Source organism: Bos javanicus, chromosome 16 (genome assembly GCF_032452875.1).
Source record: "Bos javanicus breed banteng chromosome 16, ARS-OSU_banteng_1.0, whole genome shotgun sequence".
Classification (NCBI taxonomy): domain Eukaryota; kingdom Metazoa; phylum Chordata; class Mammalia; order Artiodactyla; family Bovidae; genus Bos; species Bos javanicus.
This window is the reverse complement of record NC_083883.1, coordinates 21,786,941-21,809,560: the sequence shown is the minus strand read 5'-3', so window position 1 is coordinate 21,809,560 and position 22,620 is coordinate 21,786,941. Positions and strand designations below refer to the sequence as shown.

Genomic DNA, 22,620 nt, shown 5'->3' with positions numbered 1-22,620 from the left:
ACACATTAAATAAGGATATGGGGGAAATGAACTATGATTAATGAACATATCCCAAACTCTTTTTTTCCACAAATAGGACAGTATAAATGATCAATAAGTCACAAAGAAATCTCAGTAGTTTGGAAGACGAGAAATGAAACTAGGAAGTAATTTGAAAGTTGAAAAAAAAAAAAGGCCAATACTTAGACATATAACAACTGGGTATTATCTTCTTGCTGCCCAGTAACATCCTAGACAGGATTTTTAGCCTCTTTGATGAGTAAACCACCAAATATGAACACCCACAAAACATTTCTTGTGGAGCAACTTCCCAGAGGGCTTGGGCGGGGGGTCTGATAATGCACGTATCTTTCCATACCCCTAGCTTTCTCATTGTATCAGCTACTACCATACTTCTCCCAGGTGGCGCTAGTGGTAAAGAACCAGCCTACCAATGAAGGAAATATAAAAGACACAGTTGGATCCCTGTGTGGGGGAAGATCCCTGGAGGAAGGCATGGCAACCCACTCCAGTATTCTTGCCTGGAGAATCCCATCGACAGAGGAACCTGGTGAGCCACAGTCCATAGAGTTGCACAGAGTCAGACATGACTGAAGCAACTTAGCAGGCACCATACACCTCACTTCTTGGAGTTCCAAATCTTTCCCCTCTGTTAGGCAAAGAAGCTCATCTCTTCCTCAGTGGACACCCAGGCCCTGGAGGATTTAGGTGCTAATCTAAGCACTTAGTCATAGTTTATTTTTCCCAACAAAGTCGTGTTTTAACTTCAGAGGCAATTTGGTGTCAGCTGTTAAACATGCTTGTCACTGTCTTGTTACCAACTGAGAAGGAAAACATTAAAACAAGCCAAGAAGAATTAAAATGGTTTCTTCCCGCTCTGTTGCCTATATGATAATAGATTTGGCCAACCATGTGCTTAGACCGTTTGGACTTCTGGATTTTGGTGCTTTTTGCCCCTTAATTCATCAAAACCAGTGTGGTGCAAAGAAAATCTTGGCTAGGGTGGTAGTGAAGATCATAGGCCTTAGAGTTGGGCTTTTGGTTTTGAGACTTAGCTGTATGACTTCATACAAATTACTAATCTGGCTGAATCTCATTTTCCTTGCCTTGTATAAAGAAGGAATAAACATACAACTTGTACAGATGTTTATGAATTAAATGATAGGCTCATACACCATTTTTTTTTTTTTTACAATGTCTCCCTTCTTATGCAAAATGGGGCCTGACAGGAACCTATGTGAGAAATGCAGACATGCTGGCCAAAACTGAGACCCAGAGAATCAGTCTGCATTTTACCAAGACCCTCGGGTGATTCTGATGTACACAGTGTGCAAAGAACTGATCTGGTCAATAACACAGGGGAAAAAGAAAACAATTTCTTAAGAAAATTACCTGTTGATTTTTTCATATGTTAACATTTTATATGCGTTTTTCTTCTTTGCTATTCAATACCTTGTTCTTTTTTCTTTTAACTAGACAAACTTGGGCATTTCAATTCCTTCTTTAAAGACTTTCATTCATATTGAAAATATTAATATTAATAATAAATTCTCCAGGCCAGAATACTGGAGTGTGTAGCCTTTCCCTTTGCCAAGGGATCTTTCCTACCCAGGGACTGAACCCAGGTCTCCCGCATTGCAGGTGTATTCTTTACCAGCTGAGCCACAAGGGAAGCCCAAGAATGTATTAGGTGAGTTAAATGTTAGAATAAGAACAGCTCAGCAAGATTGTCTTCTTAGCATATTTTCTATTGGTCTGGTATGTCACTATATTCTACCAATGTCCTTTTCACTTTTTTGGAACTTCTCTTAGCTTAGAAAATGTCCTGAGGCATTGCTTCCAGAAGACCATTGTTCAAAGGAACCTTTTGTAGGATGTTTAGGTGTAGAGAGATGGATAGGGCCGCCAGTGTCTTCTTCAGCCCTCTTAACAAATTGGTATTGATTATCCTGTCAGAATAGTTTACATACTGCCACTCTGGGAAGACAAGTGAGTCATAGAACAGTTGAGTTCAGCGACATTCGTGACATAATAGAGGTAGATGGGGGACACTCCGAGCTCACCCAGCTAAGGAGACAGGGTGAGCCCCGTGAGGCCATCAAACTTTCCATAAGAGGACACAGGTTTCATCCCATTGTGGCGTGATGATGTCAAAGGAAAACACTTATCGTACAATTTTATTTCTACTGGAATTTTACTTAAATTATCTCCAGATGATAACCATGGCCCCCTGCATCGGGAATCCCCCTGTATGCTAACACTACTTTCAAAAATTCGTGGTTCTGTTTGCAGACTACCAACGAGGAAGAGAAGTGAGGGGTACTCAATTACGCAATGAATTCACAGGACGTTCCTGCTGAGGAGTAACGGGATGGGGGTGAAGCCAGGCCTTTTCGCGCTCCCCTAACTGATACCCTACCTGTTCCTGTAGTAATATTGCTGTGCTATGCTCTTCGACCGGGCTTGCAGCCTGGCTAACGTGGCCATAGCCTCCGCCTGCCCGCTGCACCTCCGGAGTCACTCTCGGTCTCCTAGGCAACCGGGCTAAACCATTCCGCCGATCCCCGGGATTCAACTTTCGTTGACTTCACATTTTTTTCCTCCAACACTCTTTCAGTGTCCGAAACACCAGAAAGAAAAACTAAGAAATTTTGCTAATTAAAGATTTCAAATTATTGACCCCTCTCCCTTCTATGAGGAAAAAAGAGGAGATTTTCAGAGAAAGAAGCAGTGGAGGTGGGGAGGGGAACTAATGGTTGCTCCGAGCTTCCGTTTTCCGCCTGCTGTCGGCTTCCGGAAGCTCAGCTCAAAATGCTGAACTGCTCCTGGGAAGTCGCTGGTGGTGCGGTAGTTGGAGTCTGTTCTCGGGCCTGAGCCTCGAGGCCAGGCTCTTGGGTGTCGTTAATGTTCGGGGCCGCCGGGCGCCAACCGATCGGAGCTCCAGCCGCCGGGAACAGCTGGTGAGGCTGGCCGCCCTGGGGATGGGCGATCCGGAAAGGGTGTGATGGCCGGGGCCCGCTGGACCTGGAATAGAAGGGGGAGGGAGTTGTGATGGATGATCTGAAGACCTTTAGGCCTTGCTCTCTTTTCGTTCCTGGGATGGACGCAGTTTAAGGAAGGCGTGGAAGTGTGTGCTAAAGATTTGCGAAGGAATACAGTCAATGCTTGCTGATTGCTTGTCTACTACGCCACAATAATGTAGGAGGAAAGCTTTCTGTACGCCCGGAGCAATTCATTTCTTCGTTGACTGTTGACAAGACGAGGATTACAGAAGAATCTATCTTACTATAGGCATTATTTCCTCATTTTCCTTTTTAAATTTGCAAGATTGTACCAGGTGTTTTCGAAGATCAGTTCCCAGAAATCTAGACTTCTGGAAGTTTAGAAGTGGAGGAGACTGCCTTCCTACCCCTCTTTTTTTGGAGTAGGCGTAACCTACCAGTTTCTGTCCCTTGAACGTGCCATTCTAGTTCAAATGAGATGTGCATTGGATGTCCCCTGAGAACTTAAAATGTCAGGGTTAAATTTAGGGTTCGACTGCAGTGTTACACCGCTAAACCACTTTAGAATAATAAACTGCTTTGACTTGGCAGAGTTCTTTCACAAATTGCTACGTTTTATCCTTATGAAGGCCCTGTGATAGGAGATTATCACAGGCACAGAATGGTTAAGGGACTTGTTCCGTGTTTCCATGCAGCCTTTAGCCCTAGAGCTGGAAGCTGGGTTTTGGATTTCTAGTTGAAAACTATTTCTACTCCTGTGTTTCTCACAAGACGTTTTCCTCCAAGTATACCCAAGACGAGCAGTGAAACAAAATTTCCACTGACGTTCTCAAACCATAAAGTTGAACAACACGTGAAATGCAGCTGAAATGTGTCAGTCCATTCCTAGATTCCGCAACAAATGAGAATCTGAGGGATTCTAGTAGTCAGTGATCTCCAAGAATTTCTTTTGCATCACCTATCATTGAAAAAAGAATATCTTGCTTAGAATGTTTTGAATGAGATCAGATCTTTCTGTAGTTAATTTTATAATGAATAGACTTGGTTATGCTCCTTTGAAATTTTTTTTTTAGTTGAAATATCGTTAACTTACAATATTGTATTAGTTTTAGCTGTTCAGCACTGTGATTCAATATTTTTACAGATTGTACTTCTTTAAACATTATTACAAAATAATGGAGATGGGGCAAATTAGGGGTATGAGATTGAGATACAAGCTACTATGTACACAATAGATAAGCAACAAGGATACAAGTTATAGCACAGGGAATTATAATCATTATCTTGGTTATGCTCCTTTTAAATACATTTTCCTGTGAGAATAATAAGGAGCACTTTTTTTTTTTAAATGAGCATTTTATTTTAATGGTAATTAGCATAAAATAAAACACATAATTCTTAAGTGCTTAGTATTTTTAGTTTTGGCAGTTGTATATACAGTGTAACCACAACACAAAGCAAGATACAGGACATTCCTATCATCCCAAGCAGGAGTCCCTCTCCAGATTACCTTTCTTAATGTTTCACCATTCAGCATCTTTTTAAGAGGGGGAGACAAAATGTGCCCTATAGATTGGTCTGCTCTTGCTGTAGTGATACTGGTTTGTAGGATAGATGACAATATAATGCAAAAATATGACTTTTTAAACTCCTCTTCCTCCTTCTATCCAAATCGTGGTCAGGTACCTCTTTGTAAGGGAAGATCCTTTGGAGTAGGAAATGGCAACCCACTCCAGTACTTTTGCCCGGAAAATTCCATGGATAGAGGAGCCTGGGGGGCTATAGTCCCAAGGTGTGTCACCAAGAGTCAAACATGACTGAACATACATACACACACACACACACACACACACACACACACACACATATACATCCTTTTTGTAATATAGAGAAACTTCTTTCAGTTCTCTATTTTACTTGAGATGGAATACATCCTTTCTTATGGCATCAGAGTATAATATAGTGCCTAGCATGTTATTTGTGTTTTTATATGAATAAAATTCTTGAATTATCCCTGATTTGACAGAACGAGTGTTCCAGAAATTTGGATCCTGTATTTTCTAGTTTATCTGTGCAACTATCTTGTTATTCAGACTTTCTTAATGGAATTTTCTTTTTTATTCATTCATCAGACATTGACTGTACTATACATGTGTGTTTTATCCCAATGTCGACATCTCAGTGCCAGTCAGGATGCTACTTAGTTGGTGTAGTTAATTGGTACCAGCTTTTGCATATATATGTCATCTCAGGTATTGGGTTGCCAAGAAGTTTGGGCATTTTTCTACAGTGTTACGGAAAACCTGGACAAACTTTTTGGTCAACCCAATAAATCTTTTGAAATAGGTGCTGTTGTTCTTTGTATTTTAGAGATGGCAAGACAGGAGCAGATATTGTTTAAATATTAATAAGTTAGCCAAGCATCATATTTGCAGTATGATTCTAGTATATCTGGGCTTCCCTTGTGGCTCAGCTGGTAAAGAATCCGCCTACAATGCAGGAGACCTGGGTTTGATCCCTGGGTTAGGACAATCCCCTGGAGAAGGGACACTTCCAGTATATCTAAAAAAAAAAAAATTCTTAGTTATTCTAGTATATTGCCTGTGCGTCTGAGTGAGATACCATATCACAAGGAATATGTAAACTGGAAAGGATACGCACAGGTTTGTTAACTAGGCCTGATGTAGTTAACTCCCACCTTGACTTCAACCTTTTCTCCAGTGTCTAGGTTAGTTTTTCAATTTTTAGGCACCACGTGGGTAAGTGTAGAGGATTTCTCTCTTAATCTTTTGTTGAAAAGTAGAACTGATATTTTATAAGTTAAAAGCCTAAGGAAGAAAAGCTTTATACAGTTAAAAAAATCCTATGATTATTGTGTGTGCGTCAGGAAATATGTTTTTTGTACAAGTTGTTCTTGTAAGTCTTGATAGTTCATATTTTTATAAAATCTTTATAGCTGGAAGTGTCTCTCTCCCCTTCCTGCCACCTCATACACATTTTTGAAAGTGGGGTCGAAGAGTGAAGTAAGTCAGAAAGAGAAAGACAGATGTTGTATATTAATGCACACATATGGAATCTAGAAAGATGGTACTGTAGATGAATGTATTTGCAGGGCAGCAGTGGAGATGCAGACATAGAGAACAGACTGGACACAGCGGGGAAGGAGAGGGTGGGATGAATTGAGAGAACAGCATGGAAAATACATTACCGTATATAAAGTAGAGAGCTAGGGGGAAGTTGCTGTGTGACACAGGGAGCTCAACCCAGTGCTCCGTGATAGCCTAGAGGGGTGGGATGGAAAGGGAGATGGGAGTGTTTAGGAGGGAGGGGACATATACCTGTTGCTGATTCATGTTGTTTTATAGCCGAAATCACAATATCGTAAAGCAATTATCCTCCAATTAAAAAAAAAAAGAAAGTAGGGTCTATCTGTTTCGGTACTTAAAATGTTAACCTGCCTTTTCAAAATTGATTTATTTAGTAAATAAATCACATTTAGAATTTGACATGCTGTTACTTTTTACTTTATTAGTAATTTTTATTTAAAAGTCAACTTTTGAGTTTTTTGGAAAGATTTTAAAGTTTGAACTCACAGATTTTTAAAGTTAATTATTGATAATGGAACTATCAAATCATTATTGATGTATCAAGCTGTAGTATCTATTTGTTTCACATTATGTGTCTTTGCTTTAAAAATAGCCATTACAAATAAACTATATTGATTCTGGACCTTTTCTGCTATAATTTCATTTCTATTTGGTATTCTTATTTTCTTTAGGTCTGGAAAACTGCATAGTGAAAACTTTAGTTCTGGAAAACTACTTTGCAATAACTGCTTTTTTTTAATCTGACCGTTTGTTTTAGAGTCAGTTTCATATTCTTAGGTTTGTCTGAATCAGTTTTCCATTTCAGTTTGAAATCTGAATTGTCCAAATTTTCAGTGAGGTCATATTTTTCCTTGTTATTTGCTCATTCATTTAGTCCTTGATTGATTTGTTCACCTAGTTGTTGTTGAGTTGCTCAGTCTTGTCCGACAATTTGCAACCGCATGGACCGTGTCCATGTGATTTCCTAGGCAAGAATTCTGGAGTGGGTTGCCATTTCCTCCTCCAGGGGATCTTCCCAACCCAGGGATCAAACCCAGGTCTCCTGCATAGGCAGGCGGATTCTTTACTTAGACTTTTTTTTAAAACATCTATCTGTCAAGCATTATTTTAGGTACTTGTAATTAATATTCAGTGGTCTTCATTCTCATTCCTATTCTAGGAATTCAGAATATGTTATATAGTCAAAAGTATTGAGCAGTCACCATGTATAACCAATGCATGAGACTCATTTCCCAAATATTAGAAGGTTGCATAAATGTGTTTATTATATGCTATGAATATTATTAACATATTATGAATTTTTTTTTAGACTTTAAATTATTTTGTTTTAGACTTTGATTTTCTTTTACTTAGGCAGTTTTTTATTCAATGGTTTACATCTCGAAAGTGAATACAGTGTAAGGAAAAAAGTTTGAGTAACTCCTGGTCATTAAATGAAGAAAAAGAATCAAAAGAATGATCTTCAAATTTAAATAATGAAGGAGCAGTCTTATTAAATCACTGTTTGGAAAGTTGAGTTAGAAAATCACTATGTGAAAATAGAATTCGATTTTTTTTTTTTTCTGAAGCCTTCCATGTATGATTGGTTTTTTGTCTTGTTGGCAGTGGGGTAAGGAGGAAGGCAGGGTTTCTGAGGGTTCCCCTGTGACAGAAATGACAAAGTAGCAGCTGCCAGCAGTGCCTCCAGTTGAGAGCAAGTCAGTAGAACTTTTGCTCCCATCATGGGAAATGAGTTTTTCTGTTTGATGGCAAATCTTGTGACTCTTTACTTAGAAGGATGATATCCTGTCTTTTCTTTTTTCTTTTCTTGTATCTGTATATTATTAGGATAGGAATAGGTCAAACACAGCATTACTTTTTTTTTTTTTTTAAACTAAGAGTTTTTTTTTTTTTTAATCAAAAATCTTTAAGGAAGTGCATGGATTTCTTGAAATTCCATGCAAGATTTTTTTCAAGTGCCTATTATCTTCCCTCTTTCCATCATTCAGAGAGGTTCAAGAATTCAGAAAGGTTGACGGTCTTAGCTTTTATTATGATATACTCAGTGTTCATAGTATAGTTTGTATCTTAAAAGAACAGTGATTTGATTTTTTTCAGTAACAGTTTCCTCTTGTGTGTAGAGGTTGTTACAAGATGAAGTAACTGCTCTCACACTTAAGTACTCATTCTTATCCTCCAAGAATCCTTACAATGTACTCATTATACCCATTTTTATGATGAAGAAACAGAATCAAAAGATAAGTAATTTGTCCAAGGTCCTATAACTGATGAATGTAGTGTAATTTAGCTTCCAAATTCTTGCTTTGAGTGTTAAAGCTCATGTTCTTTACAGTTTCTTCCCAGCCTTTTTCTCCCTCTAGAGATTTCTATTCTATGTTTATTGTCCAGTGTCAATATAACATTATAATTAATTATTTGCATGTTTCAGAATAAGGTAGTTTCCTGCCACCCCATGCTACTCTTTTAAAAGAAAGAAAAGGTTACTTATGATTAATGGTTTTATACAGATAGGTCATGGAGAAGGAAACGGCAACCCACTCCAATGTTCTTGCATGGAAAATTCCATGGACAGAGGAGCCTAGTGGGCTACAGTCCATGGGTTCGCAAGTGTCGGACACAACTTAGCAACTAAACCACCACCACCACCACATATAGGTCAAGTAATTTCTAAGTTAGCCCAAGTGTTACCATTTAATGTTAGAATTACTCATAATTTCTTGTCCTAAAATACATAAATAGAGAAAATTGAAGATATATCTCTTCATAGGTTACTAGACTGAGATTAAGACTTATTTTAACAAATAATATTACCTTTAAGAAAGAAAATCTGTAAATCCCTGTAAGCAGCAGAAATCTTAGTCAAGCTTTAGATAATTCTTAGGAATCCTATTTTGTTAAATCAATTACAACATTTAGCCCTTGATATATGGACTTCCCAGGTGTCTCAGTGGTAAAGAATCTGCCAAGCGTAGACGCAAGTTCAATCCCTGGGTTGGGAAGATCCTCTGGAGAAAGGTATGGCTACCCACTCCAGTCCAGTATTCTTGCCTGGAAAATCCAATGGACAGAGAAGCCTGGCGGGATACAGTCCATGGGGTTGCACAGAGTTGCACACGACTGGGCGACTGACACATTCACTTGTGTTGTTTTTCCATGCTATATTTTTCTCTTCTGGGAATAGTAGTTATTGCTTAATACAAGCTTCAAAAAAGTAATAGCCATTGACAAAATAGTTGTTGGTTACTGAGGGGCATTTGTTTTCTGGGCTTTCTTGGTCTTCAACTCCTGCTATGCTTTCCTCTACATTATTGACGCCCTTTGAGGCCCTTTGTCCATTTGTCAACTTGTCAGTTCTTCAAGGGCATAGGAGAGGTAATTTAGAACTAGGGCAGCTTCCTCACTTTTCTACCTTGAACCAAAAACATTCGTAAAAACCCTTAAACTGAGTTGCAAGGTTTTCTACATTATCTGATTTTCCTCACTCCAGATCAGTGGTTCCCAAACTTCATGGCACCAAAGACTGGTTTTGTAGAGGACAGTTTTCCATGGACTTGGGGAGGGAGGCCTAGGGGGGATTGTTTTGGAATGATTCAAGCACATCACATTTATTATGTTCTTTATTTCTAATTTAATACTGCCACTGATCTGACTGGAGGTACCAGTCCATGCCCAGAGGTCGAGGACCTTGCTCTAAAACATATGTTTTTTTAGGAAGGCCTTTTTCTGAATTAATTAGAACTTCGTGTTAAAGGAAACCAGCAACAGCAACTGACTCATTTAGTGGATATTTAATGTTGCCTGGAGGTGGACAAACAAACAAACTTGACCTTTGGCCAAATAGTCTTGTGTAAAATGGGCATATCAGATTCTGGATTGATTATATGTCTTAGATTGCTCAGCATAATCTAATATGACCTGAAAAAACAAAATGCTTATCAAGTCATTTCCTCTGATAAAGTCCAACTTTATATAAATAATGGGGCTGTAATTTTATTCTGTTCACTTGGACTAGCTTAAGAAAATGATTAGTGAGCCGTTCTCTTAGACATTATACTCAGTGCAAACTAAGCCCAAAAGATTTCATTTCCAGTGGGTCCCAAATGAAGAGGAATTGTTTTGTAAATGTGAATACAAAACTTTCAAGTTAGCTAAGTGGTGATTCACTGGATTTTACTATAATTCAGCCTTTAAAACTATGGTTGCTTAATAAACAGATTTTTGTGCTGGAAAGTTCCATATTTCCAGTGTTTACCTCCATTAGGAAAGGACTTATTTAAGAAAATATATTTAGGATAGCATGTTTCAGGGCAGTGGTCTTTAATAACTGCCAAGGCAAAGGGAATAAAGGAGCTACTGATGATGTGATGGTCTCTTATAATGACTTTATTTCTGTGAAGCTTGTTGATGCCAGTTTTACCTGAGAGATGTGAGTGAAGCAGCTTGACCAACTGTAATAGTACTGGCTTATTTACAGATATTTTGGTTGAGATTGACTTGCAAGACTGGTGAGTTGAAACTAAAGGAGAAAAGGTGATTTGAACACTGAATGTCACTTAAATTTGTTTTTTCCATTTATTTATAAGTTGTTGTTCTTTTTTATTTTTTTCCTGAAAAGCTTTTTAAAGTAGTTTTAGTTGATTGGTATTTGAGCCACATGATGGAATATGTTAGATTCTTCTCATTAAAATATTTTTTAGTTTCTCCTGAGAAAATATAAGATCAGATAAGACTGGCACAATTTTAATAATGCTTTAAAGAAAGTTTGCTTTCATTTTTAGTAATACTGTTGGTTATATTTTGTTAAATTATGTTAGAGCAGTACTAATGAATTAATTTAAATGAAATTAGTTGAATAGTATCAAAATTTTACTGGATTAAGTCTCGTGTGCTAATCTTTTTCTAATGTTAGGACCATTACATTTTCTCTGCCAAAGTAAAGCACTGAATTGTCACTTCCAAAATAACCTGCATTTTTAGTTGGAGGTTATATTCATGCATTGAGTTAATTTCATGTTACTATTTAGAACCAGTCTTTCACCCATGGTAAGGAAACAATTTCTTTAAAAAGTAAATTCCTCCAGAATCAGGTGATACTGAGTCTTCTTTTAGACAAAGAATCTTTATTGTATTACATGTTACACTGGCTTGTTGTTTGATGTTCAGTCGCTTAGTTGTGTCTGACTCTTTGCAACGCCATGGACTGCAGCCCACCAGGCTTCCCTGTCTTTCACCGTCTCCCAGAGCTTGCTCAAACTCAGGTTCATTGAGTCAGTGGTGCCAACGGACCTCTCTTTAAGAATTTTCCACAGTTTGTTGTGACACACACAGTCAAGAGCTTTGGCTTAGTCAGTAAAGAAGAAGTAGATGTTTTTCTGGAATTCTCTTGCCAGCCAGATGTTCAAGCTGGATTTAGAAAAGGCAGAGGAACCAGAGATCAAATTGCCAGCATCTGTTGGACCATAGAAAAAGCAAGAGAATTCCAGAAAAACATCTGCACTGGCTTACAGTGAGTTATTTTAAAGATGCAGTATTGTTTTCAAAGATAATAATCCTCAGACAACATTTCTTCCAAAGAAGTAATGTTAAAGGAAAAGAACAAAATACTCTGCAATAAAGGGAAAACAAAAAAGCAGTTATAAAAACGTATAGGTATTGGAAAAAAGATCCGTTTAGCTTATCAGCGTAGTTGGAATTTTAGCCCTTGTATTGACTTACTACTCGTTTCTCTGTGATGCGTATTTCTCTTCATCAAGTTCAGTGTTCTGAAACCCCAGTACTATACAGAACCTTTTTAAAGGAAAAAAGAAAAAAGTGTTAGTGCCTGGAAAATTCCATGGACAGAGGAGCCTGGTGGGCTGCCGTCTATGGGGTCACACAGAGTTAGACATGACTGAAGTGACATAGCAGCAGCAGCAGCAGCCTTGCAGAGTTCAATTAATTGTGTGTCACAATTATTGTTGTTATTATTATTGTTATTGTTGTTATTCTGTCACTGAGTCAAGTCTGACTCTTTGTGAGCCAGTGAACTGCAGCATACCAGGCTTCCCTGTCATCCTCTACTTCCTGGAGTTTGCTCGAATTCGTGTCCATTGAGTCGGTGATGCTATCTAACTATCTCATCCTTTGCCACCCTCTTTTCCTTTTGCCTTCAATCTTTGTCAGCATCAGAGTCTTTTCCAATGAGTTGGCTCTTTGCATCAGGTGGCCAAATATTTATTTGAATCACCATGTTTTTGAAAACTGTGTGTCTCTATAGACTTTGTTTTCTCATTCAGAATGTCAAAGGAGATAGATACGGAAAATACAAACCCACATTAACTGGAAGACAATGTCCTGTTACTTAATTGCTCACAGAATGCATTTTACTGAGGCATCATTGGTTCTTTGAATTCAACTCACTCTCCCCACCCTAATGCGCTAATTTAAGTCTGTCATCCCCTTTTTGTGTTCAGGAGAATATAATGCTTAACTGTGAGTCATCAGCTTTATATAGATACATATTAAATCTGTCCCTATAATAAATTGTATCTCCTGCTACTAAATCAGTCATAAACAAAAATGCAAACTGTATGCTGGAGTTATGGAGGTATTCTTGGGTGTAGTTAGGGGAGCACTCAGGCTCTGGAACCAGATTGTCATAGTTTGAATCCTGCTTTTCCCAGTTCCTACATGTGTCACTTTGGGCCAGCTGCCTTAAATCTCTGTCTCTGAGTATTTCATCTCCCACCTTATAGGGTTATTATGTGAGAATGAAATGAGGTCCAGTAAGTTGCCTACATATGAACAAGTTCGTTCCTGAGAGTGCATTCATAAGTCAAAGAGACTTAGCTTAGGTACCCAACTAACCCGATGGGCTGTATGGTACTGTACTGTAATAGATTTCCAGTGCTTTTCACACAAATAATACACAAAAAATAAAGAAAACTTTTTAAAATCTTACAGTACAGTGCCTTGAAAAGTGCAGTAGTACCAGCTACATCACCGCTGCTTTTACACTTGCTTCTGAACATCCTGTGCTTAAAACGAAGATACTATAAAATGCCATACAGTAATGTACACAAAAGCACAACTACTTGTAAAGGATGCATGCACATGACAACGTATGCCAGACATGTGAACTAACTCATGTGATTAGCCAGCCACGTGAACATACGTTTGCATCTTTGAAAGTTTGCAACTTGAAGGTTCATATGTAGGAGACATACTGTAATGCATATGAAACACTTAGAAATGGGTCTGGCACATAATAAGTACTCAAGTTTTGGAAACCTTATATGTACCTCATATTGTAAGTGTTAAATCCAGTTGAATCACCTGTGTGTTCATTTTCAAGTTATTATTAAAAGGAAAAGACTAAGTTGAAAGTTGTTAAAGGGATCTTGTGAGGGCCTGAGATTATGGACTATGAAGACTGTGTGTATAGACCATAGATCAACGCGCTATCTGGCCATCACTTGTTTTTATAAATAAAATTTTATTAGCACACAGCTATACCCATTCATTTCTGTATTCCTGATGATTGTTTTGGGCTTACCATGGAAAAAGTTGAGTAGTTGTGATGGAGACCTAATGGCCTGCAGAGCTAAAATATTTTCTACTGGGTCCTTTATGAAAATGTGTCTTGCTGTTCTTGTTGTTCAGTTGCTAAGTTGTTTCCAACTCTTCGCGACCCCGTGAACTACAGCACGCCAGGCTTCCCTGTCCACTGTCTTCTAGAGTTTGCTGAAATTCAAGTCCATTGAGTCAGTGATGCTATCTAACTGTCTCATCTTTTGCTGCCCTCTTCACCTTTTGCCTTCAGTCTTTCCCAGCATCAGGGTCTTTTCTAACAAGTCGGTTCTTCACATCAGGTGGCCAAAGTATTGGAGCTTCAGCTTCAGCATCAGTCCTTCCAATGAATATTCAGGACTGATTGCCTTTAGGATTGACTGGTTGGATCTCCTTGCTGTCCAAAGGACTCTCAAGAATTTTCTCCAACACCACAATTCAAAGCATCAATTCTTCAGTGTTCAGTTTTCTTTAGAGTCGAACTCTCACATCCATATATGAGTACTGGGAAAACATAGGTTTGACTACATAGACCTTTGTTGGCAAGGTGATGTCTCTTGCTTTTTAATATGCTGTCTAGATTTGTCATAGCTTTCCTTCCAAGGAGCAAGCATCTTTTAATATCATGGCTGCAGTCACCATACACAGTGATTTTGGAGCCCAAGAAAATAAAATCTGTCACTGCTACTACTTTTTCCCTTTCTATTCACCATGAAGTTCTGGGACTGGATGCCATGATCTTAGTATTTTGAATGTTGAGTTTTAAGGCAAGTTTTTCACTCTCTTCTTTCACCTTCATCAAGAGACTCTTTAGTTCCTCTTCACTTTCTGCCTTTAGAGTGCTAGCATCCACATATCTGAGGTTGTTGATATTTGTTCCGCAAAGCGGAAAGTGGAAAATAAACCACCCCTGCTATGGACTCCAGAAAGTCTATAAACCTCTGTAATGGAGAATGTTTTGATCCTAGATGCTTCTAGAACTCAGTTTAAGAAATAATTGTGAATGATCTTCATAAGAAAGGTGCATATTTGAATTACCTCTAGTGTTTCAAAGATAAAATCATGTATCTGCGTCCTGTGTCTTACCAACATACTTAGAATCTTTGAGAGTTGGGTTTGAAAAGAACTGATGTAATTTACAAGGGTTCCTAAAGAATACTGCTGTTTATCCTTGCTGACTAGTGGATGATTTTCTCACATAGTTCAGTGTTTTGGTCTCTGTTTTTTTAAGCCCTAAGCAACTGCTTCAGATTGATTGTAAACAAATCATGGGCCATAAGAGACCAGTGAGGCTCCAGGTTAAACATGAACATAGTTTCTGCTTCACTGGCTTGTGAGATTAGCCCAGGGCTTCCCTAGTAGCTCAGCTGGTAAAGAATCTGCCTGTAATGCGGGAGACCTGGGTTCAATCCCTGGGTTGGGAATATCTCCTGGAGAAAGCAACAGCTATCCACTCCAGTATTCTAGTCTGGAGAATTCCATGGACTGTATAGTCCGTGGGGCCGCAAAATGCCAGACATGACTCAGCAACTTTCACTTCACTGCAAATATATGTCCTATGTTTGGTTAAATTTTTTTTTCACATGTATTACAAATCTTGAATGTACCTGCCTGCCTGCCTGCCTGTCTGCCTTGCATATCATGGCAGTGCCTGAGTAGAGCATGTGGTGAGTAGAGGATTGTATGTTTCCTTAGAAATCGGTGTGTGTGTGTGTATGTGTGTGTGGTGGGGCAGCAGGGGATCGAGAAAGTTCTCTCTACTCCTACATCTGCTCTAGAAAAACTGGCTCTAGGAAAAGGACAGCTGTAGACTAAAGTATGGAGATTTAAGGGGAAATAACTTTTCCATAATTGGACAATAAAAATATAAAATTACTGAGCTCTTTCATTGTGGGTATTATGCTTACTCTATCTTGAAGTAATTCCTGTGTTTAATAAAATAACTTATACAAGAAAAAGCTTAAAAATGAGTCAGAATATTTGGAACTGTATTTTCTTGAATAGAAAAACTAAGTAGCTTTTAAATATTTCTTTATATTAACTATTAATTCTAGTCAGATGTAGTGTGAATTGTGGTTAACTCTGACTACTTAATTTTTTTTTTCTCTCCTTAAAAAAAACGTAGGCATTTCAGTCGAACCATGGAAGAACTGGTTCATGATCTTGTCTCAGCCTTGGAGGAGAGCTCCGAGCAAGCTCGAGGTGGATTTGCTGAAACAGGAGACCATTCTCGAAGTATCTCTTGCCCTCTGAAACGCCAGGCCAGGAAGCGGAGGGGGAGAAAACGGAGGTCGTATAATGTGCATCACCCATGGGAGACCGGTCACTGCTTAAGTGAAGGCTCTGATTCTAGTTTAGAAGAACCAAGCAAGGATTATAGAGAGAACCACAATAATAATAAAAAGGATCACAGTGACTCTGACGACCAAATGTTAGTGGCAAAGCGCAGGCCGTCATCCAACTTGAATAATAATGTTCGAGGGAAAAGACCCCTCTGGCATGAGTCTGATTTTGCCATGGACAGCCTTGGGAACAGGACTCTGCGCAGGAGGCGGAAGGTCAAGCGCATGGCTGTGGACCTCCCGCCGGAGAACCCCAACAAGCGGACGATGACCCAGCCCCTGGAAGGCTGCAGAGATCAGGACATGGACAATGACAACAGAGCTTACCAATATCAAGAGTTTTCCAAGAACAAAGTCAAAAAAAGGAAATTGAAAATAGTTAGACAGGGACCAAAAATCCAAGATGAAGGAGTAGTTTTAGAAAGTGAGGAAATAAGCCAGACCAATAAGGACAAAATGGAATATGAAGAGCAAAAAGTCTCAGATGAACTCATGAGTGAAAGGTGACTTTTCTATTCTCTAAATATAAAAATATGTCTCCAGTGTTTGTGGTTGATTGTGTTTTAGATTTTAATTGATGCTATTTGAAAGTGATTATAAGTTATAATAACAGTAGTGATACTACTGTTTAACCACAGTTGTTTACTTACAATTTATGATGTTTCACACAAAGCAAAATTGCTTGTTTGATTTATACAGAGTCTTTTGATTGTGTCCTAATGACTTAATTTTCAGCTACAAAGAGACAAGGAAGTGGATTTTCAATGGGAAAGAATGCTTTTGAATAACAACGCATTTATAACTCTTAGCATTGCATTTATAATTATGTTTTTGTGTAATTATAGAGCTTTAGCCGTTTGTGCTTTTCAGTGTCATGATCCATTGGTGTATTCTAATTTCTGAGAACCAAACCTTGATACCACTTCACAGTGTGTGACTAGATATTTTAAGAAGTCTGTAGATTGCTAGAAATTCTGATCACTTATGAACTGTAAAACCCAATATATAGTCCAGAAACTCCTGACCTTGTTTTTACACAAATGGGAGAAGGAGCGATCTTCTGGCAATTAGTCTAATCAGTCCATTCTAGAAAGCAGGTCTATCACAATGAAGAGTTGTTAAGGACTGTTTTGACACCTTCAAAAGGTAAGTGATCACTTTTCTTTTACACAGAACTAATGTTACCTATAGGAATGAGAAAACAGTGACCCTGTTCATCCTTTTAAGTGTATCCTTAAAATCAAATGCAAAACTATGATCAAGAAAAAATATTCTTTAAAAATGGTCTGGAAAGAATATTTGATTTTTAGTTGGTAAGATTGGCATCATTTTAATCATGTGGAGTGTGAGCTATGGATCTCTCTCTATATATTTATATATAATTTTTTTCACTCTTGTAAATGTGGTTACAGATACGAGTAGGACCTACTAAAAGTTTGTAGCATGTACCTTTTATTAAAGGTGGTTTGCTATTTATGTAATTTTTCTAAAAAACTAAAAATTACTTAAAATGTTTTAGGAAGATTGTGAAAACTTTTCTTACCTGCATTTCTTCCAAAAAAGTTGTCATTTTCTACTGGAATGAGAATTATTTGTATGCTAGTATCGGACCATTATGGCTGAGGACCATCCAGCTTGACTTGAAAGTAATTATCTTGCTCAGTTGCTGGGAAAGAAGATGTGTGGCATTTGAGGTAAATCCTCAATTCTGGATTATTCCCAGGTTACCTGCTTTCTAGATTGATTGTGGAAGCCTCTCCTTTTATCGATGTGTGCCTTTTATTGACAGTATGCCCTGGACGAGAACTGAGATGAAACTCTTTTATTTATTTTCATTGTAAAGAGTGAGTATTAGGTTGTAATCAGGCTACCCAGCAGTCATCACTCTACGAGTTTCAAAAAAGGATGTTTTCACTCCTGAATAAATTATTTTTTTTTTCCTTGTATTTTAGACTTACTCATACAACTATTTCTTATGGTCGCTTAAGAATTAGGTATATATTCCTTCTGTGGGAAGATTTATAGATAAGAATGGAAAGCTTTTCTCTGTGTGTGATTTAGGGCTTCCCTGGTGGCTCAGATGGTAAAGAATCTACCTGCAGTGCCGGAAACTTGGGTTTGATCTCGGTCAGAAAGATCCCCTGGAGAAGGAAATGGGCAACCTACTCTAGTATTCTTGCCTGGGAAATCTCATAAACAGAGGACCTGGTAGGCTATAGTCCTTGAGGTCACAAATGACTTAACACACATTTGAATAACTACTGTGTAATGTTCACTCATCCCAAGACAAACCTGATTCTCTCCAGCCTCATAATCTGGGATAGCCACACAAGCATATGGTGATAAAGAAACGTGCTAAGCGGAAGGTACTGGTGATTGGAAGCCTGGTTCAGATATTGGAGGATTTAAGGCAGATCATCCCAGGTAGACGGAATAGCTCATCCAGAGGCGTGGGCTGTGAGGCAAGTGTAATGTATGTGAGCAAGTATATGTAGTTCCTTATTACTGCAATTTAAAGTGGGAACAGAGGGTACAGCAATAAGTGTGCTTTGGAGGCCTGTGAGCTCTGGTAGTGTGAATTTCGTTATAAAAGTAATGAAAAATCAGGAATTTTTAGCATAATTAGATTTACATTTGATCAGGATCCCTAATCTTGGCCACAGTGTCATGTTTGGTTTTGGCTGACCTTCAGACCATCCTTGATGGTGATGTGCTCAGTCACTCAGTCATGTCTGATTCTGCGAACCCATGGAGTTAGCCCACCAGGCTCCTCTGTCCATGGGATTCTCCAGGCAAGAATACTGGAGTGGGTTGCCATGCCCTTCTCCATGGGATCTTCCCAACCCAGGAATCGAACCCAGGTCTCCCACATTGCGGGCAGATTCTTTACCATCTGAGCTACCAGGGAAAACCATGGTGATGATAGTAGAGGAATAAAACCGTGGGAGCAGTTTTAAGAATTGGAATCAGTGAAGGTTGGCTGACTGTACTTTGGGGCAGATAAATGAGAAAGAGAACTCTCAGATGATGCCCACGTTATCAAGAAGAGAAAATATAGGCAGTGAGCAGACTGGGACAGGATTTTAGAGTTGGTGTACATGTATTAAATCAATAAGCATTCATAAGTCTGTTCTCTAAATACTGTGCTATAAAAGTCATACTAAAAAGAAGTGGGAAAAGGTAGCTTTGGAAATGAGCCATAATGACTATCAGCTGTTGAAAGTGAAAAATGCCTTCTACAGGGGTTCTTTTTCTGATTTGTTAAGCACACTAACAGCCATATGATGTGAGCACTACTAAATATCAGTTAGATGAGATGTAAATAAGAAAGCGTGTTGTTGAGAACACAGGGAAAAACATCTGAAAGCAGGACAAGGATTGTTAAGGAATAATTGCTGGTCTTAGGGAATTCCGATTTTCTTATATGTTTAAGAAGAGCTCCAGGCAGAGAAGAAAGAGACAGGGATACTGCTTGGAGAAAGAACATAAGGATCAGAGATGGAATGGAAAGAATTTAGGTGGGGGCCTATCCATGAAAAGCCTTGAAATCTACATTTAATCCAGTAAATGTGAGGCTGTAATTTAAGAATTTTAGTAGAATACTGTGTTTTACATAGACATGTACATACACGTACATATATGTACCTGTGTGTTTTATAAACTTTTTAGACTAGGTCTGGATTTACAGAAAGGTTGCAAAGATAGTACAGAAAGTGTAGTCTGTATACCCTGTTCCCTCACATCCCACGCCCAGTTTCTCCTGTTGTTAGTATCATCCATTTACTTTGATATTAATGCATTTGTCAGAACTAATGAGCCAATGTTGGCACATTATCGAAAGTCAGTACTTTATTAGAATTTCTTTGGTTTTTATTTGCTGCCCTTTTTCTGCTCCGGGATCCTGTCCAGGATATTATAATATTAGTCAACCAGTTATGTTTTGAAAAGATGTGTCTGGCTATCTGTAGAATAGATTAGAGGGGCTAAATCTGAATTCAGAGAGATTGGAAAACCATTGTACAAAAAGAAAAGCATATAGGTTCACACACTCCTTTATCTGTAAATCTAAATTCTGAAAGCTGTGAAAAACTAATGAATTTGTGGCCAGACCTAACCTGACCTGTATTTAATGTGGATATTCCTTCATTTAATTGAAAAATATTGATTACAAAGTGCTATCCCAGATCTGTTAGGCATTTTAGAATGAACCTTGCTAAAAGTGTAAAAAGTATGAATTTTAAATAATTTTGCCTCAAGGGTTTCAGAAAAAGAATTTAACCCAAGGTATGTACAGTAAGGAGAAGGCAGTGGCACCCCACTCCAGTACTCTTGCCTGGAAAATCTCATGGACGGAGGAGCCTGGTAGGCTGCAGTCCATGGGGTCGCTAGGAGTCGGACAGGACTGAGCGACTTCACTTTCACTTTTCACTTTCATGCATTGGAGAAGGAAATGGCAACCCACTCCAGTGTTCTTGCCTGGAGAATCCCAGGGACGGGGGAACCTGGTGGGCTGCCGTCTCTGGGGTCGCACAGAGTCGGATACTACTGAAGTGACTTAGCAGCAGCAGCAGCATGTACAAGAAGGTCCTTTATAAGTGTTTGTGTTGATGGGGGAAGACAAGAAAGCACTACTCAGTCACAGAGGAAAAAAAAATCTATAGTAGCTTGAACAACTAAATAGCAGAAAGATAATGTTTCTGAAGTGTTTTTATTACTCTAATATCACTATGTATAGAAGAGCATACCTGATTGTAAACAAGAAAATAAGTATGGATGGGATGCTTTTAGAAAGTATTTGCTTCATTAACACATGTGCAATATAGTTTCATACATTCACTTAATTTGAAGAAAGTTAAAAAGGTACTAAATCAGAGGTCCCTAGAAGAATATGCCACCTAAATTCTTAACCTTTTTGTTCATATTTTTTTAAACAAAAATTGAAATATTTTATATTCAGAATTTAGAATTTCATTTGTAATTTTAATCCTGAACTCTCAATTGAAATATTTTAAAACAGATTAATATGATTTTTTAACTAAGATTACAGAGTTCTTCCTGTTGATGAAAAAACATAATTTAAAAAGCACTTGGGGTGAATTCCTGATCAGTTAGAATTAAGAATTACAGTAAAAAGAGAGTATATGAGAATTTTTTTAAGAACATCACTCAATATTCTTTAAAGACCAGACCCCTTATCATCTGACCTTGTCCTTACGATTTTTTTAAACTAACTAGATTCTCACATTGGAGAAGGCAATGGCAACCCACCCCAGTACTCTTGCTTGGAAAATCCCATGGATGGAGGAGCCTAGTGGGCTGCAGTCCATGGGGTCATGAAGAGTTGGACACGACTGAAGTGACTTAGCAGCAGCAGCAGCAGATTCTCATATAAGCATTGCTTCTAGTAAAACTAACAGTGACTGTTTAATTCATGTCAGTGGAATATTTCCTATTGTTTTCATTTATATGTTAAGTTTGACTCTATCATACGCTCCAACTCTGTTGAAGTAATGAGAACCTGTTATTTTTTTAATCCTTCCTCCTTAATAATTGTCAGTATTCATTTTCTCTTCACAAAGACCTTAGCTTTGATTTAATGGATTGTTACCATTGTAAACTTCTTTCCTCCTTGCCAAGTAATAGAGTTGTTGGGAATTCCTAGGTAATGTCTTTCAGGAATATCTGCAAATGTGGTTATGAAAAATAATTCCATCCCAGGCCCTTGTATTTATTTCACGTGCTGAAGAAAGGCTGAGCTTGCTTTTGACTGAGACTTCCCCATTTTATTGAGCAGTGTTGTTCAGGGCTCAAAGCTGAATTGCGTGGAATAAGAAAGGAGCAGTAAGCATTTGATGAAAGCAGATAATAAAATGCATCAATTGTGTCAGCACCTCGTAGCAGTCACATCTGGCTTGCTGTCAGAGTCCCATTAGATTCCTGTGGTTTTATGTGCCAAAAATAATATGCTCTGTAGTTAATGGAACTGGGATGTTTGCAGTTTGATTAAAAAAAATCATCTTATTTTCTTGCAGATCTTTGTCAAGCTTAAGTTCCATCTCTGAGCTGCCATGTCTCTTTAAAATTTGATGACTGAGAGATCAATTGTTCTTTTGATCTGTTTTTTTCTTTTCCCTTATTTTAGTGATTCCAGCAGTCTCAGCAGCACTGATGCTGGTTTGTTTACCAATGATGAAGGAAGACAAGGTACTGAGATACTATTTTTTTTCTTGCTTTGGGAAAAACGCCTTCATTTTAAAGTTGTGCTTATTACTAATTATTTCGTGAGTTGATGACTTCAATCCATTTACCTTCGTGCAATCCACACACTACTTAGTGGACTGGGATTTACTTCCTTTCCATGCTATGTCTTCATAACCTAAAGTAATTGATTATCTCCAAAAGCTAGTCTGGGGAGCTAATAATGTTAAGGAAGGATTATCTTCCTTGAGAAAGCTTTACATACCTCAGTCTTTTCAATTTTGTCTCTTAGCAAGTTCACAAGACCCTGGTTCTCATTCTCCACCTGATCCCATATGTATTTGATTATGTTTAAGCATTAATAAAAGTGGATTTGCAAGTCATTTTTCATTTTTATTCAGCTGTGACATTCATCCTATCCAG

The 22,620-nt window shown here is 38.2% G+C and overlaps 2 protein-coding genes across 10 annotated transcripts in view; one reads left to right on the top strand and one right to left on the bottom strand.

Annotated features, from left to right (window-relative positions):
* SPATA17 (spermatogenesis associated 17) overlaps window positions 1-2,721 on the bottom strand; it is a 243,061-nt gene extending 240,340 nt beyond the window's left edge. For 3 of the 5 annotated variants that reach the window (XR_009729880.1, XM_061382209.1, XM_061382210.1), the window contains exon 1: window positions 2,420-2,575. Coding sequence is in view for 3 of the 5 variants with exons in the window: in XM_061382209.1 (XP_061238193.1) it covers window positions 2,420-2,487 (68 nt within the window). In the remaining 2 variants the exon portion in view is untranslated. Of the gene's footprint in view, window positions 1-2,419 lie in introns of all 5 variants that reach the window. The other 2 variants (XM_061382208.1, XM_061382211.1) reach the window with 2 other exon arrangements.
* Window positions 2,722-2,781: 60 nt separating this feature from the next.
* GPATCH2 (G-patch domain containing 2) overlaps window positions 2,782-22,620 on the top strand; it is a 194,183-nt gene continuing 174,344 nt past the window's right edge. For 4 of the 5 annotated variants that reach the window (XM_061382203.1, XM_061382202.1, XM_061382204.1 and 1 more), the window contains exons 1-3: window positions 2,782-2,960; window positions 15,783-16,502; window positions 22,142-22,203. In XM_061382203.1, coding sequence (XP_061238187.1) covers window positions 2,905-2,960; window positions 15,783-16,502; window positions 22,142-22,203 — 838 coding nt within the window. In that variant the 5' untranslated portion in view covers window positions 2,782-2,904. The remainder of the gene's footprint in view (window positions 2,961-15,782; window positions 16,503-22,141; window positions 22,204-22,620) is intronic. The other variant, XM_061382207.1, reaches the window with a different exon arrangement.